This window comes from Numida meleagris, chromosome 7 (genome assembly GCF_002078875.1).
Source record: "Numida meleagris isolate 19003 breed g44 Domestic line chromosome 7, NumMel1.0, whole genome shotgun sequence".
NCBI classification, from domain to species: Eukaryota; Metazoa; Chordata; class Aves; order Galliformes; family Numididae; genus Numida; species Numida meleagris.
The window spans coordinates 5,159,315-5,174,045 of NC_034415.1; the positions used below are offsets into that span (position 1 = coordinate 5,159,315).

General features: G+C 37.9%; 1 protein-coding gene across 8 annotated transcripts in view; it reads right to left on the reverse strand.

Moving 5' to 3' along the window:
- DNM3 (dynamin 3) overlaps positions 1 to 14,731 on the reverse strand; it is a 185,135-nt gene that overhangs the window by 156,511 nt on the left and 13,893 nt on the right. For all 8 annotated transcript variants that reach the window (XR_002441228.1, XR_002441227.1, XM_021405054.1 and 5 more), the window contains exons 3-7: positions 8,051 to 8,200; positions 6,372 to 6,575; positions 6,026 to 6,124; positions 4,930 to 5,090; positions 1,559 to 1,701 (exon numbers count right to left, since the gene is read on the reverse strand). Coding sequence is in view for 6 of the 8 variants with exons in the window: in XM_021405054.1 (XP_021260729.1) it covers positions 1,559 to 1,701; positions 4,930 to 5,090; positions 6,026 to 6,124; positions 6,372 to 6,575; positions 8,051 to 8,200 (757 nt within the window). In the remaining 2 variants the exon portion in view is untranslated. The remainder of the gene's footprint in view (positions 1 to 1,558; positions 1,702 to 4,929; positions 5,091 to 6,025; positions 6,125 to 6,371; positions 6,576 to 8,050; positions 8,201 to 14,731) is intronic.

Here is a 14,731-nt window from a genome sequence, read left to right on the forward strand (position 1 = left end):
AACACTGGCCAAGTAACTTCAGCTTTTCCAAGCCCAAAAGCTCACCCAGGATGCAATACTAATGTGTCAGCAACCAGTACCACAAACTCCAGTTTACTTGATTATGCTTAGACTTCTACATCAGGAACATTTAGAAGAATACATGATAACCTCTCCAGTTCTGGAAGGTGCAGGGGCAGCTGATTTTTTAAGCACAGACACCTGGACCTAAAGTTTGAAGCAACACATTCTGCCAACAACTAACACTGCACATCACATGTTCTTAAACCTCGGCTATCTATATAACTCGGGCAAATAGAATTAGGGAAATAGTGCAAGTGTAGAGCCTCAAACTCAACTTTTGAAGAAGATTGATGAAAATTATCTTATGGAGTAAGTGGAAGTAGATTATTTTCTTATATGTATTATGGACCTTGTTCTTTAGAATCAGAAGAAAGGCTCTAGTCGTGTTATTTTCCACACCTCAAGTGAAAAGCAAGAATTTTTACTGACAAAAGTTAACTTTCCCTTTAGCACCTAATTATAATGAAGGAATTAGAAAAACTGCAGAGAATTATCAAGCAGGGAAACTCAGAATGAAACAGAATTCAATTATTTTTCCTTTAGAAAACAGTACTATAGCAGAACATGCCTGAGACGCCCACAGACTGAACAAGTCACAACTTCATACATATGCTCCTATCAGCTAAATGACCAAATACACAGACTGAAAATAATACCCATGTTGTACTCTCACAGAAGAGTCCTAGGCTATGTCCTCAGGTTTTCCTTTCAACCAAAACATCTTAAGTCATGAGGGACAGAATTATGTCTACTCTTTTGACACAGTTGTTGCAAAAAGCAAAGAGTAAATCAGCTGGATCAGGAAAGTCTTAATAGTTCAGGTGACCATATTCCTTTCTGAATTTGAGCCTTGGCCTCAATTGCTGTTCATGTGTTCCCAGCAACAGAGATACGACTTTGCTCTTGCCAAACTGGAATATTTTCCCTGTCCCCAAGAACCTGCTTAACTGCTTTCTGAAGGCAAACCAACTTTTAGTATCAGCTCCTTCAGTAAGGAGCTCTATAACTTTGGTGCATACCACACGAAGGATAACCATCAATGATGATTAATTTTGATCTTGCCATTTTCAAATTATTTTGGATGGCCAAGTTTTCATATCTCATTAAAAAAGAAAAAAAACCATTCCCTACTCTCCTGTTATGCTCCTCATCATATAGAGCTCTAACACAATCTCTCCCCTTTGCTTGAGGGCATCTTTTTGACAGGCTGAAGAAGGTGTCCATACAATCAGCAGCAGTTTCTTACCTTAAGATTATCTTTGTACCTTTTCCTGCTCTGCCTTCTCTCTTTCTACGACTGCTAATACTAATTTAAGGGAAATCTAGCTGAAACATTCAAGTGTTCTGGAACACCAAGCACAAGATTCTTCAGAGCTTGCATATAGAATCTTTTTCCATATCCTAACCTTTAAACTCATGAAGAAAAAAAATTAAAGTCAAGCAAAGCAAACCAAACCTATAGACAATGGAAAAGCAGATAAAAGACAATACTCACTGCAACAAAGCCTTCGTTTTTCTCGTTGGATCTTCTGGTCTGAAGTTTTTGTATACCTCTACTTCATGTTCTATAGAAAGCAGCTGGCTCTGGAGTTTGCTCCTGAAAGCTGGCAGGGTATCCCGAATATGATTGGTAAGTTGCTAAAAAGCAAATAGAAGTCCTTTTATACTGTAAATAGAGATGAACACAAGAGCATAGCCATTTCCAAACATACCACTGTGGCCTGTGCTAGCTTACTGATGCATTTCCTTTTGATCTTTGAAGCAATGGAGACAGTTAAAGAAGACCACAACATCCCTTTCACGTACACATTATACAGAGGCTTGAAAAACTTCTCGACTTTTTCACTCAGTGAGGCCTGTTATGACTTGGTTGTTTAGCTATACGCTAAAAAGTTACTTCAATTTTAAATGATCTCTCATTTAAAATTTTGTTGTCAACACGCATTTTGCTGATTCTGAGCATCCAAAACCACTTGAGAACAGTGACAGAAGGAAGTATAGGCATACAAAGCACCTACTTAGCACTCTTCCACTACTTACAAAAGTCACTTTCACATCACTTCTACTTTGTTGTGTGCAGAATACTAAGGGGAAGAGATTTAGCCCTCATCTTAATGATTACAGCTCTTAACTTTTTCTTTAAAAAATGATTTTAAAAAAAAATCTTGATTTTTGGACAACTGAAGTTTTATCACTGAGGAGTATGGGTTTTCATTTATGAAAATAAAATTCATCCATTCTTTGATTTAAACGAAAATGGACTTTTTGCACTACACTGCGGATCTTCTTCGCAGTCACACAAACTATAAATAAAGAATGTCAAATACTGAAGTATGCAAACTCAGATCCAAAGTTGTTCAGCAGGCCTGAAAGGCATATTATCAGACGCTGAAGTTTCCCTGGAGCACCACCTTGTGGATGCAGAATAATTTAAATATCACCCGGAACCACAAACACTAACGTGTGTTTAATAACTTGGGGACAAGTCTCGCATACATCCTCTCATGTAATATTCTACATACATTAACAGCAACAGAAGGCCAACAGTTAATACTGAAATAGATAAACTAAAAGGAAAAAAAACCCTAAAAAAAATGTTGCTAGTATATAAAGTCACAACATATAAGACAGCTTAAAGGAATATGAAACTCAGTTGCTTTAGTCTCAAAACTAAGACATAAGGTATTAATCTTTCAATGTATAAAGAGAGGCAAAACATCCTAAATACAAGCAAACCTGTAGGATGCAGGCAAGTTCTTGCATCCTATTGAAGAATGTTTTTATAAGGCAAAAATAAATAGTATTAGCAGTCTTTTTGAACAAGTCCAGAATATACCTTAACCTGGTTGTAAAGATACACAGCTGCAAAGTCAGCACAGCAAGAAATTAAACAGGCCAACCATGTAGTTTATTTCTCTTAGCCAATAACTCTTGTGCTGTTTCCAGCTGCTATCCAAAATGGACAAAGTCAGGCTGACCTAGTCTCTGTCTATTCCAAACCTATAGCAGCAATTTAACAGTGAACTGGAGAAAATGCTATCAAGTTCAGTTTTTAGGAATGTCAAAAGCACTGGTTGGCTGATAAAACCTAGTTTCAAAGTAACAGTAATAATAACAATGAATTATTTTTTTTTTAAAGTCATAGTATCATCAGAAAATTTAGGGGTACAGGCAGGAGTTGATCTTGTCCTTTTCAAATTTGTTGAGACTCATCATCATTAGAGTCACATGCTATTCAAGCTAAGGGCTGGCACCATGAAGGCACCACCCATGGACAGAATGGTGAAAAGAATCACGTATTCCTGAAATTCTGGAGTAGGCAGCATACTAATTAGGACAGTAAGCTACAAGTTTCTCCTCCAGGTACATGGGAAGAAGACCTCTAATTCCTGCTGAAGAAAACTGCAATCCGATGAGTTTGGACTTGAACACTTCATAACAGATCAAAGGTTTGGGCAAAACTAAAGGCAATGCTAACCAAGTCCTCCAATTACTCTATTCATCATTTTTATCATTAGTGTATGGTATATGTTTCTATTACAAACTACATTTAAGTATAGATTTTAAGGTTAAAGTACACATATGCAGGGAAACTTCAGGACACATCATTTCTAAAAATGTCTCTCTCCCCTCCTCCTCCCCCCACCAGTTTCTAAATTTGATTTCTCAGAGCCCTGATAAACTCGAAGAAATGTGATAATTAAAGAATAGGACAGTATACTTGGAGAAATATCCAGGAAGAGAGAAGAATTTTACTTTCTACGTATGTTCATGTTCAGTATTCAAGAGAATAGGGAAGTGCAGAACTGTTAGTAAAAGTCATAAACTGCATTATTATCAGGTAAAATAAAAACAACAAAAAGTTCTGCACACATCAAAGTAAGAGGGAATTCACCCTGAGCATGAAAAGCCATAGGGAGCAGATATAACAGCACCCTGACGTTGGAAGACAGTAGGACCCCAGCGCTCCAAGGTCACTTACAATTGTCACCTCTGTATTCCATCTCTTGTAAATACTCTTCCAGTTTTGTAGATCAAGTGCGTACAATTTTGCTTTGCTGGAGCAAAAGAGGTTTTTCTGCAAGGAATGCCAAGTCCTCCCCAAGGCAGCAGAGAACATCTTGTACTCTTTAATGGTCAAAACTGGCTTGCTTCTACACAATGTCCCTCAGAGTTACTCAGTTTATGCACACCGTGCACAGGCCAGCTCAAAAGAAAACTGCAGGTTACAACTACGTGTTGCTGTGCACAGCCCCAGAGGAAAAAAAAAAAAAGTCCCCCCAGCATCTTCACAAGGATTGTAGGGAGTATGCTCGCATTATTTTACTGCATCTGTAATTAATATTACAGCTTAAACTGCAGCCTTAAGTAATACAGACAGAGCTAAGAGAAGCTATTCTAGATTTTTACAAATTAATAAAGTGGAATAAAATATTACAGAGTTTCCAAAGTTGGAAAACTACACAGTCGAAAAGTATCATTATTAGCTTATGTCTGGATGCATAAGGTACCAACCTGAGTGATTTTTTGAGTAAAAAAAAAATTAAAAATAAAATAATAATTTCCTCAGAAGAAAATCAAGATTGAACATTACAGAAATTTCCATCATTGGTAACATATAATTAGCACTCTTAATTATTGTAGGTTTATGAATACTGGCAAGTGCCTACAAATTAGCTTCTCTATTTCCCACGGTACACTCATAAGTGCTATTTTTAATATGCAACTTTGTTTATTACACTGTAAAAATTAAGAGGCAGAAAAGAATAAATAAGGTTCACTGTGCAACGTTCATTTTAATGAAGATTTTATATTGGTCCTATCTCTATAAAAGCTGTCTCACACCACAAAGAACTCAGGTTTTACCTGGTTTAGAACTTTCTGAAGATACGGTGTTCCCATCCGATCTGCCATGTGCCTGTATGCTGGGTGGGAAAGAAAGAATTTCCTTTCTGCTAAGAGAGCTGCCTTTATGTCTTTCTTCCCATCAATGTCCTTCTGGCTTCTGTTCACAACACCAATATAACCTGAAACAATCCCAATCCAATGGGCATGTTAATGCAGGTATTCTCTGCACAGCTGGATTCATATTAAATTGAACTACATTGGCTCAACTCAAACAAAAATTTCCAATTCAGGTATTTCAAGCATTATTTACAAGTACTGCAAATGAACTTAACGTCCAGTTTGTTCATCCTGTTTATGTAAAATAGATGCACTTCCTTTTACATTAGTAATTCAAATGTACAAGTACCCAAAACTTTAGTGAACTCCAAAGAAGCCACTTCAAATAAACACAAAACTAAAGTAACAAAAATAAAAAAAATAAAAAAAATAATAAAAAAAAAGACCAAACAAGTCTAGATAAGTAAATGAAACAGCATTGACAAAACACAGGAAAAATGAGAAATTTCTTCATGTCTGCCTGAGGAATACTGTCATAACCGTTGACAAATACATTCATAAATTGTTTGCTGTGCTCATATACTGAAGGAGATAGTGGTCTCCTAAGTATAACTAGAAACAAAATTATTGATATTGTTAACAGTGTAAGTGACTGTAAGAGTAGCTGTTAGGACAATCAAATAGAAAACTTCCACAAGAGGTCAAAACTGGGTTAACAGCAAGATTACAAAAGCACTGGTGCTGGCTTCCGTCATGCTTAAAGAAAAAAAGATTCTTTTGTTGCAAGGGACAGCAACCTGGCACAGAAAAGAAAATTGGCTAATAAATTATACTGACGTTTCTTGTTTCCTCAGGAATAAGCAGTGTATTTTCCAGGTTCAGAATCTATTATTTTACTTATGGGATATTTTTAGCACAGCCCCTTCTATGTTTGCTGAATGGAATATAATAAAAGTTAGGAACTCATCAAGTCCAGAATAACCCTTCAATCATCTCCAAAACTCTCAAACACTACAGCTACTGAAACCAAAGAACAGAGGCAATTGAACATTCTTACCTCTACGAAGAGGGAGTAGTTTATTTTCTAGAACGTCTCTTGCATCTGTTCCTTCATCCATCAGATCCAATTTTGTGATCACACCAATGGTCCTAAGGCCTAATCAGGTCAGAGACAGGAAAAAAATAACAGTGAAAAATCATTTATATTCATAAAGAACAATTACGTCCTACAGTTCCATAATAATTATTAAAAACGTGATCATCTCAAATATTTATCACACAACAATAGCCACAATTGCAAGTAAGGGTACGACTGGAAATGAAGAGGTCATCATTGGCAGTGCTGAAATGTATTCCTCCAATTTATTAAACGAGGCTCAGTGGCTATGTTCAATCATGCTTACCTTGAGGGTCTACTTCTTTAGCTAACTTCAGAGCATCTGAGTTGGCCAGATCAGTGTTAGCTGGAGTCACAGCCAATATCAAACAGTTTTCTCGAGAGATGAACTGCATTATCATGTCTCTTATCTGTTGCTCGATATCAGGAGGCTGATCCCCTACTGGCACTTTAGTGATTCCCGGCAAGTCAATAAGAGTCAGGCTTAGTACTGTATGGAGAACACAGAATCACAGCACTGGTTAGCACGCCAGACACATCTAAAGAGATCTATACATCTAAAGCTGTAGACAGACTTTAGTCACATAAAATCCTGTATACACTTATAAAAGCGTATTAAATTATACGTGGTTCAAATAAAATGCCTGACAGTCTGAAAAGTATACTTGTTATCATAGTTACTTCCCTATTGGTCCTTCATTTGGATTTAAGAGTACGACTTAATATTTTAAACATTACAACTGTATGGGCGAATGATACTGAATATCACTGAAGGCTCTTAGACAAATGAATATGGCTTTCTGAGCTTTTTCCATCAGCTATAGCACAGTTAACAGGCCATCCATATTTCACGCTTCGAGCCAATCCACAGACCACCTAGAAGTATCAGCTTGTTCATCTAGTACTCTAACAGAATATCCTTTAGCCAAATGAGAAAATTAGGATTTCTAGAAAGGAAACACCTGAAATACATTTGGTGTCTGTTCAATACAGATAATAGTTGCTAACCAAAAAACTGATCTGTAAAACAAATTAGGAGCATTAGGTAGAAAATTTTCATGTTCTTCTGGAGCCAGCATGTTCAGGAAGCATGCTGTGAGGCAGAGCACTTAGTTCAGTTGCTCTCCTGTTTGCTATGCCACATCTGCATAGCAGCAACAGGGCTCAGGGGCATACATTTAGAGCCAAGGCCATTCATGGCAAATCAAAGGGAGGTTCAACATCTCTTTAATTACCTCTCCTCTTATTTTAATCCTTATGAACTTTGAGTCACAATCAAGGCATCAGATGAGGTGGTTAGATAAATGCCTCAGCCAAACACACCACTTTCCCGCTACATCCAGGATGAATTCAATGCAAAACATTTCCTCTAGACTGTCTTCATTAAATTGAGCAGATGGCAACCAGAGAACCTAGCTTTGATCTATACTGGAGGGCCTATAACAGAATGCAGCTTCAAACATCAGCATTGTCTAAGTATGTTCTTAGTGACAAGGAATAATAAACATACAATAGGGCAAAGAGACATAATGACTTTTTGGATCATTAATCTGGGAAATCCACATGGGTGGAGGCAAGAAGAGTTTTGCCATTATATCTGCTACCTCCTACATGTCTTTACCGATGAGTTTACCAGTGAGCTCTTAATAGTAATGTGTGCTGGGGGAGGGATTGGCTTCTCCCTGATATAGAGTGGGAATATTTTAAAATCATGAGAATGTTGAATGGGATAGAGTCCGTGTTCTGTCCAACTCTAGAAGCAAAAGCTCTCTGCAGTAGAGTGGTTTCATAACGCAGCAGAAGCTGAATATTTTTATATAGGTATATCCACTTTTGGTGGAAGTTTTTGCATCCCAGAAGACTACTAATCAAGCAATGAGAACACATGAAAAAGAGAGCGCTAAACAGACAGAGCTCAGTAATATATTACATCACAGGAATATACAGTAGAATGACACTACCTACCATGTGGAGAATATATTCTTAAATTAATAGGAATTGAAGAAATCCCTTTGTTCACTCCTGTTATTCTATCTGTTTCTACTTCAATTTCCTGACGAACTTCATCAAAATCGGTAAACTTCCTTCCTTTGCAGTGTAGAAATTCAGCATACTCTGTGAAAAATGGCAACAGCATCTCTGTATTTTACAAGTTCATAACAGTCTTTGCTATTTTTAAGCCCCTAGTATTCTTCAGATGAGTACGCACAAAAGCACGACATCACGTATATGAGGAAAACATCACATATGAGCACTTGCAGTAAATACAATTGCACAGATTAAAGAGTTAAAAAGTCAGGTTGACTGAATATGATATACTGCTTTTATCATTAGTATTTCATCTTTTGAAACAACCCGAAAGATTCAGATAAAAATCATATATGTTAACAGAATAAAAAACAGGTTTGAACTCAGATTCTAACTTTTCATCCAATTACTTTTGCTTGTAATACATCACTAAACTGAAGAAAAGTAACTCAAGTTCTGTCTCATTAAAGATGATTAGTATTTGTTTTCAAAAGCTAACAGCCCATGTTCCGTATGATCTTAACAAGGGAGTTTTCTACATTTTTACAAGTTCATAATGAAAATAAGAGCACTTAAAACACTTGAATGTTTTCAAACACAACTCCTCACTTCCTAAAGACTTCTCATAGCCTAAATCCAAACCATGCTTAAAAAGTTTGTAACAGCTTTTATAGATGTAGCTGTGATTTCACTGAAAGGGCAGAACACCATATTTTTCTGAGTCTTCACTCATCACACAGCTCACCCTCTTATTCTAAAAGGGCATCAACCAGGAATCTTCTTTGTACCAGGGATCAACTCTAACATGACACTAGGTCCTTGCTTTGACACTGGAATCCAAACACTGCTTCTATTTATTGTATTCCTCAGGATTTCCTGCCCTCGTGGTGTATAGCCAAAGGCATACATCTCAGGATTTTAAAAGTGGAATTTCATCCTTCAAAAGAAGACAAACACAGAAGTCTGCAAAAGGCAAAGCTGTAAGCTGAAAGCTGTGACATAAACATTAAAGACAACAGATATGAGCTCACATCCTGTTCCTACAGGGTCTAAGCAGTAGGATGGAGAAAGGTCGGACAAAAGACTGCATGTTCAAGTCAATTTTGTTCTGCAATCAAAGCCTGATCTCACACTTAAATTTTGGTGCTTCTTCTGCAGGAAACGTTTCTGATAGAAATGTCTAGAATGCCAGGAAATTGCTTGAGCTGCTGCTGTTTGAGTACCAAGAGAGCAGATCTGAGAGCGCAAATTGATAGATGGCCTTATCTGTCAGTACTGAAGCCTGTTCCTCAGGCTTCCCTAAAGTGATTTTATTACTGTTGCTGACTGTGTTGTTAAAAAAGTAAAATAGTCAAAACTAGATGCAAAACCATAACAAAAGCTAAAGCCAACTGAAAGCCAAAAACAGAGCAAGAAGTGGGCAAACAACAAACATCAGCCTTTCTGCCCCACAGTGCCATAACCCCTTTGGACTCAAAGTGAGAGGGACAGAGAAACCCATAAAACCATCCCTGCTGAGACGAAAATAATACAGCTCATCCTAAAAATCAGAGAGCACCTAAGAAAAACCTTCACCTTACTTTTCACAACCTAAGAACTCCAGAGTATAGAATATTATTTTTCCTATCTAGCAGCAAAATGACAATGTTTTTTTTTTTGTACGTTGAATATTCAACTCTTTGTTTTTTTAATAGACAACCCACAACAAGGAATAATCAAATATTGCTAAGTCAAAGGCTAGACGCTATACAAAATTAAACATCTTTGCTAATCCAGCACATTTAAGGATTCACACTTGTAACATTTGTTATCACAAAGATGGGAAATAGGTACCTACTGAAAATAAGAGCAGTCAAGTGGTTCCTATTTTGCCTGAGTGCTCCTGACATAAAACAAATTGCGTTCCTCCTATCTACGGTTTTTAATTTGATGGCTCATCGTATTTTCTCAGCAAAAGATTTCAAAATTCAAACAAACACTTTGTAACTTGTTACTAGTATGAGCTGACTCAGCTCATACTCAAGGAAGCTTTTCTCTTTATTCCACGTAACATTTAATAGCAGGAAAAGTCCCAGTCTGAAACGGCTTCAAGGTAACTCAAGTGAAAAAGCTGACTACCTTTTAACTACGTTAATATTTATCTCTTTCTCATTCCTCTCAGGGACATCTGCGGTCCCACTAGTTCTGAAGGAAGAGGCTTTACAACTGCGCGTAACCTGTGGTGCCACACACAGCCTACGGAATAAAAATCCAAATGAACAAGCAGTGCTTTGTTTTGGCCCTCTCAGCCCCTCGCCTGTCCTTGGCAGTGACGCCCTTGGCCAGCCTGGATGAACACACGCTTTAATGCAACCCTCAGTTTTCAGCCTTCAAGCACAGAGGAACACATTAACACTTAACTTCTTGTGGGAGCTGACAGAGTTGGACAGAAGGCGTGATCCTGCCTAATGCCGAGTTTTCAGAGATGCGTTTTCTGTATAAATGAAGTTATATCAAGAGAAGGAATAAGAAAATAAAAGCAACCATCCCCTTTGTACGCATAATACTTTTTTTTTTCTTTAATAAACAGTATCATTTAAAGCAGTTTGGATAACACCGAATGAAAAAGCTACCATCGCATCGCTCTCTACACGCATGCAGCTACACATTTTATGATAGATTATTATTTCTGTTCAGTTTTGATTCATTTGGACAAATTTTGCAAACAGGTGTTAAGGGATAACATTTTTCAAAATGCTTCTTTTTTTTTTTTCCTGTGTTACTTCCCCATGCACTTCTTTGAGTTCATCTAGCACAGCAACACACTGTAATGAACAACAAACAGCTATTGCTGTTTCCAGACCACTCACTCACTGTCCTGAGCTCTTTCATAAGCCAGCTAAAGAAAGCCAAGTTAGGTATGCCACGTGACTAGATAAGGAATAGGCCTTAGGAATACTTTAAAGGTTTTTGGAAAATGGCCCCAGTGCCCATCAGTCTGAACCCACGACCCCTCAGTCTGACAAAGCCCCAGACTGTTACCCCAACAGAACAACCTGCTACTAGAGGTCAGGAATTTACCAGCGGGACGAGAACTAAATTTAATCCCTCCACATCTGATTTCAGCAAGAATTATTCCCTTGACAGTATCCTGTCGAGCATGCTCAGAGGAGTAAACACTCCAGCTTGGAGTTTTCAAAAAAAAGATGATGCATTAAATTAGAGGCCTATAGGAAACATTTTAAATACATCTTGTATAGGGGGAATACCTTCTGCGGCTGCATCTTCTATCTTCCAAATCCTTTAGGGAGAAAACCTCGCCCAAGCAACTGCATTTTCGCTAGCTTCAGCAAAGCATTCCACCAGCCTCAGAGAGCTTTTCAAAAGGAGGATTTAAAAACACAGAAACAGACTTCACAAGTTAAAGTCCATCACCTTTTCTTTGATGATGGATCGGCTTTTTCTGAACAAAGTAAACGCAGTTGACCTATTTAGACCTTAAAAAAATCATTCAATATTTTTCATAGGAGAGAGAGAAAGACAGTATCAAAAACCTTTGTTGTCTTATCCCATCTAAAATTCCTCTGAATTCTCCATTTCTCTAGCTTTGTTGACATGATGAAGATAAAATACAGGTCTTCCACTGCTAACCTTCAAACAGCAAGGGCACAAGAAGTACAAGTGTTTTCTGAAGCAGTATTCCTGCCGGTGCATCGGATGACAAGAATGTCATAGCCAAAGAGCTTAAAAACATTGAAAACAGCATAGACCTGACCAGCATAAAATACTGGGTCATGCACTTAGGAACCAATTAAATGGTTTAATTATAACGGTAAACACTCATATAGGAGGAGGAAAAGTAACATATACTTTTCACTGAAATAGTCTTGTGCATCCTTGACAGTTTTTGCTTCTAGGAAATGAAATAAGAGAGATCTCTGTTCTTTCAACCTTCTTCTAGAGCTCATGCTGTCTATGCAACTCATCCTTTTTAAGACTTTTTTCTTGCCACCAGATGGCAATAAAAGATGGATATGTTTAACGAGTGAAGCCTTGTAACACATGATACTTGCATTAAAGCTCAGCAACTTCAATAGAAAAGAGCATCTGCAAGATTTCAGAAAAAAAATCACATCGTTTTTGAACCTTACGGTGATTTACTCTCCACTTAATGTTCTAATTGGCAGAACTGAAACAAATGTGGGCACTGTACATGTGGATCCCTCATCTAAAACTGTCCAGCTCTGTAACACTTTTCAAAATCTGTTAGTCTGTCATTTCTTCAGTAGAGAAATCGAAGAACCGACCATGAAGCAAATTCAAAACTCCTCAAAAAACAGTTATCAAATGAGGAAACCAACCCTCCTAGTGCCACAGTATTTTAACATTTAAATAGCCAATTTACAGAGCGAGCAAAGCATTTTTAACAGATTTAAGACCTACGGCAATAGCTTCACCCAAAATCAGAGAAGATCTTTTTGCTGTTATTACTGTTTATAAAGTATAGTACCCAGTCTCGAGGAATCTAGACAGTAATTTCACTGTCACAACCAGGAGAAAACATATCAAAAAAAAAGACAGATTGTCATGGAGATGCTGCAATAAAATAAAAATAAAACAACAAAACAATTTTAAGAGTGTTTAAGTCATTACCTTCCCAAAGCTTACTCAGTGGCACTCTTGAGAAGCACTAGTTTCTGGTAGCAATTCCAGCAAAAATAAAAGTCTAATCTCGCTGCTGGAGTAGATTAAAAAAAAAAAAAATCAAGCTAGGAAGTAGACCAAAAGTCATGAAACAAAAATTTAGAATGTTTACAAAATAAGTTTTAACACATAAATGAAGGCACACCAAGCAAATGGAAGAAAACCCCAAGCCTTCCTTTAAGGAATGCTGATAACACTGGACAAATCGCTAAGTTAGCATGCTTACCAGGAAAGTTTGCAGACAGAAGATTAAGAGTTGAAAGTAAGGTACCTGATGCAGACGTCAGTTATGCTTCTCCAAGAATACTGCACACTAATGCAGCCCTTAGAACTGCTGACCCAGCTCATGCTGTGTGCCAGTACTTATATCCTAAAGATACACTAAGAGAAATACTTCCAAGAGCACAACTACAGGAATCTGTAGTTGCACCCCTCCTCCTGAGAAAGAATCACGAGTAAGGAAGGATGAGAGCAGCATTCTGCACTCATTGGTAACTGCTGAAACACCACAACTGTTTAGCATTTAAAACAAATGCTTTCTGGTCAGAACAAATGAGCTTCCTGCATCTTATGAAGCAGCAGTCAAATGCTTGAAGAACTCGCGTGTCTTTTGTCTGGTTTGGATATCAGACTCTCAAGAAGTCAACTGCCCTCACATCCAACTTCTCACCCAGAAGAAGGGAGATGGAATCCCTCCCACAAACAGCACCTGAATGCCTCAGCTCATTTATCACACTCGTCCTGTTTGCCCTGCAGAAACCCAAAGGTCAACAGCAGAGAGGCTGCCAGCTAAAAGTACCACACCAGTGCCTTCTAAAAATTCACTGAAGTGAGTCCCACCAGAGAGGACCATTTTCTCCTATATTCTGTACTCTGAGTTCCTTCAAAGCCTAGCAACAAAGCACCCAAGAGCAAGAGTTCTGGTTGATGTGGCACTGGACGTTCTCAATGCTGCAAAACTGCCCAGGATGGAGTGCAGTGACCACACAACATCAAGCTGCATCTGGATCGTTCCGCGTGCTCAATGTAAGATGGGAGCTCTCTCAGCTGTGATTTCCGTGTGGCAAACAAAGCTGCATTACCAGAAATTGTTTATTACAGAACAATGACTTCAAGCTATTTGGCTCAATTTCAGCAAAACCTCATGTACGCCATCTTTCTTCAACAGTACAGAAACAACTGAATTAAAAATATGAGATGAAAACTAAGCATGCAATACTGTGATCCTACATTCAGAACTGCTGATGGATGGCTCTAGGACAAGCAACAAGTACCAACCTCTGACTACTACTCTCTCAGAAGAGAGCCACCTTGGAGACTCAAATATTTACAGGATGGAGATATCTTTTTTTTTTTTTTAAACACAGAAATTTTTAAAAAGACATAGACAAAAGTCCTAAAATACTGTCTCATATGAGATACATTTCTTAGTACTGAATTGTCCCACATTACCACTTGCATATTCTCATTTTTAAGGTACAGAGACACCAGCTCTTTACCCAGACATACCAGACCCTTTCAGATGTTGGAGGCCCCTGATAATGCCTCACAGCCAAACCCTGCTGTACCCTCCCATGACACCTCCAGGCCTGACAATGAGCAAAGTTTCCTCTTAGTCCAGTGTGCACAAATGCCTCAGCTGCCAACCTTTAACCCTTAGCGGAACAACTCATAGCCAAAGGAAGCTTTAACCTCTTCCATCAATCCAATTCATCTTTCAAAAAAGATTCTCAGACAGTTCAAAATGTTTCTGAAGTACCTTGCAGTCAACTCTGCATGCTTATATGTTACAGCATATAGTATATTGAAAGTGTTCCATTCCCCCTCCCCAGAATACTACAAGATTAAGAATAGCTATTTTTAAAAGAGTTGAGAAAGGTTCTAGGATTAGAAACCAGTTAAGCTTGCTACAGTAGCAAGAACCTAATAATGTCC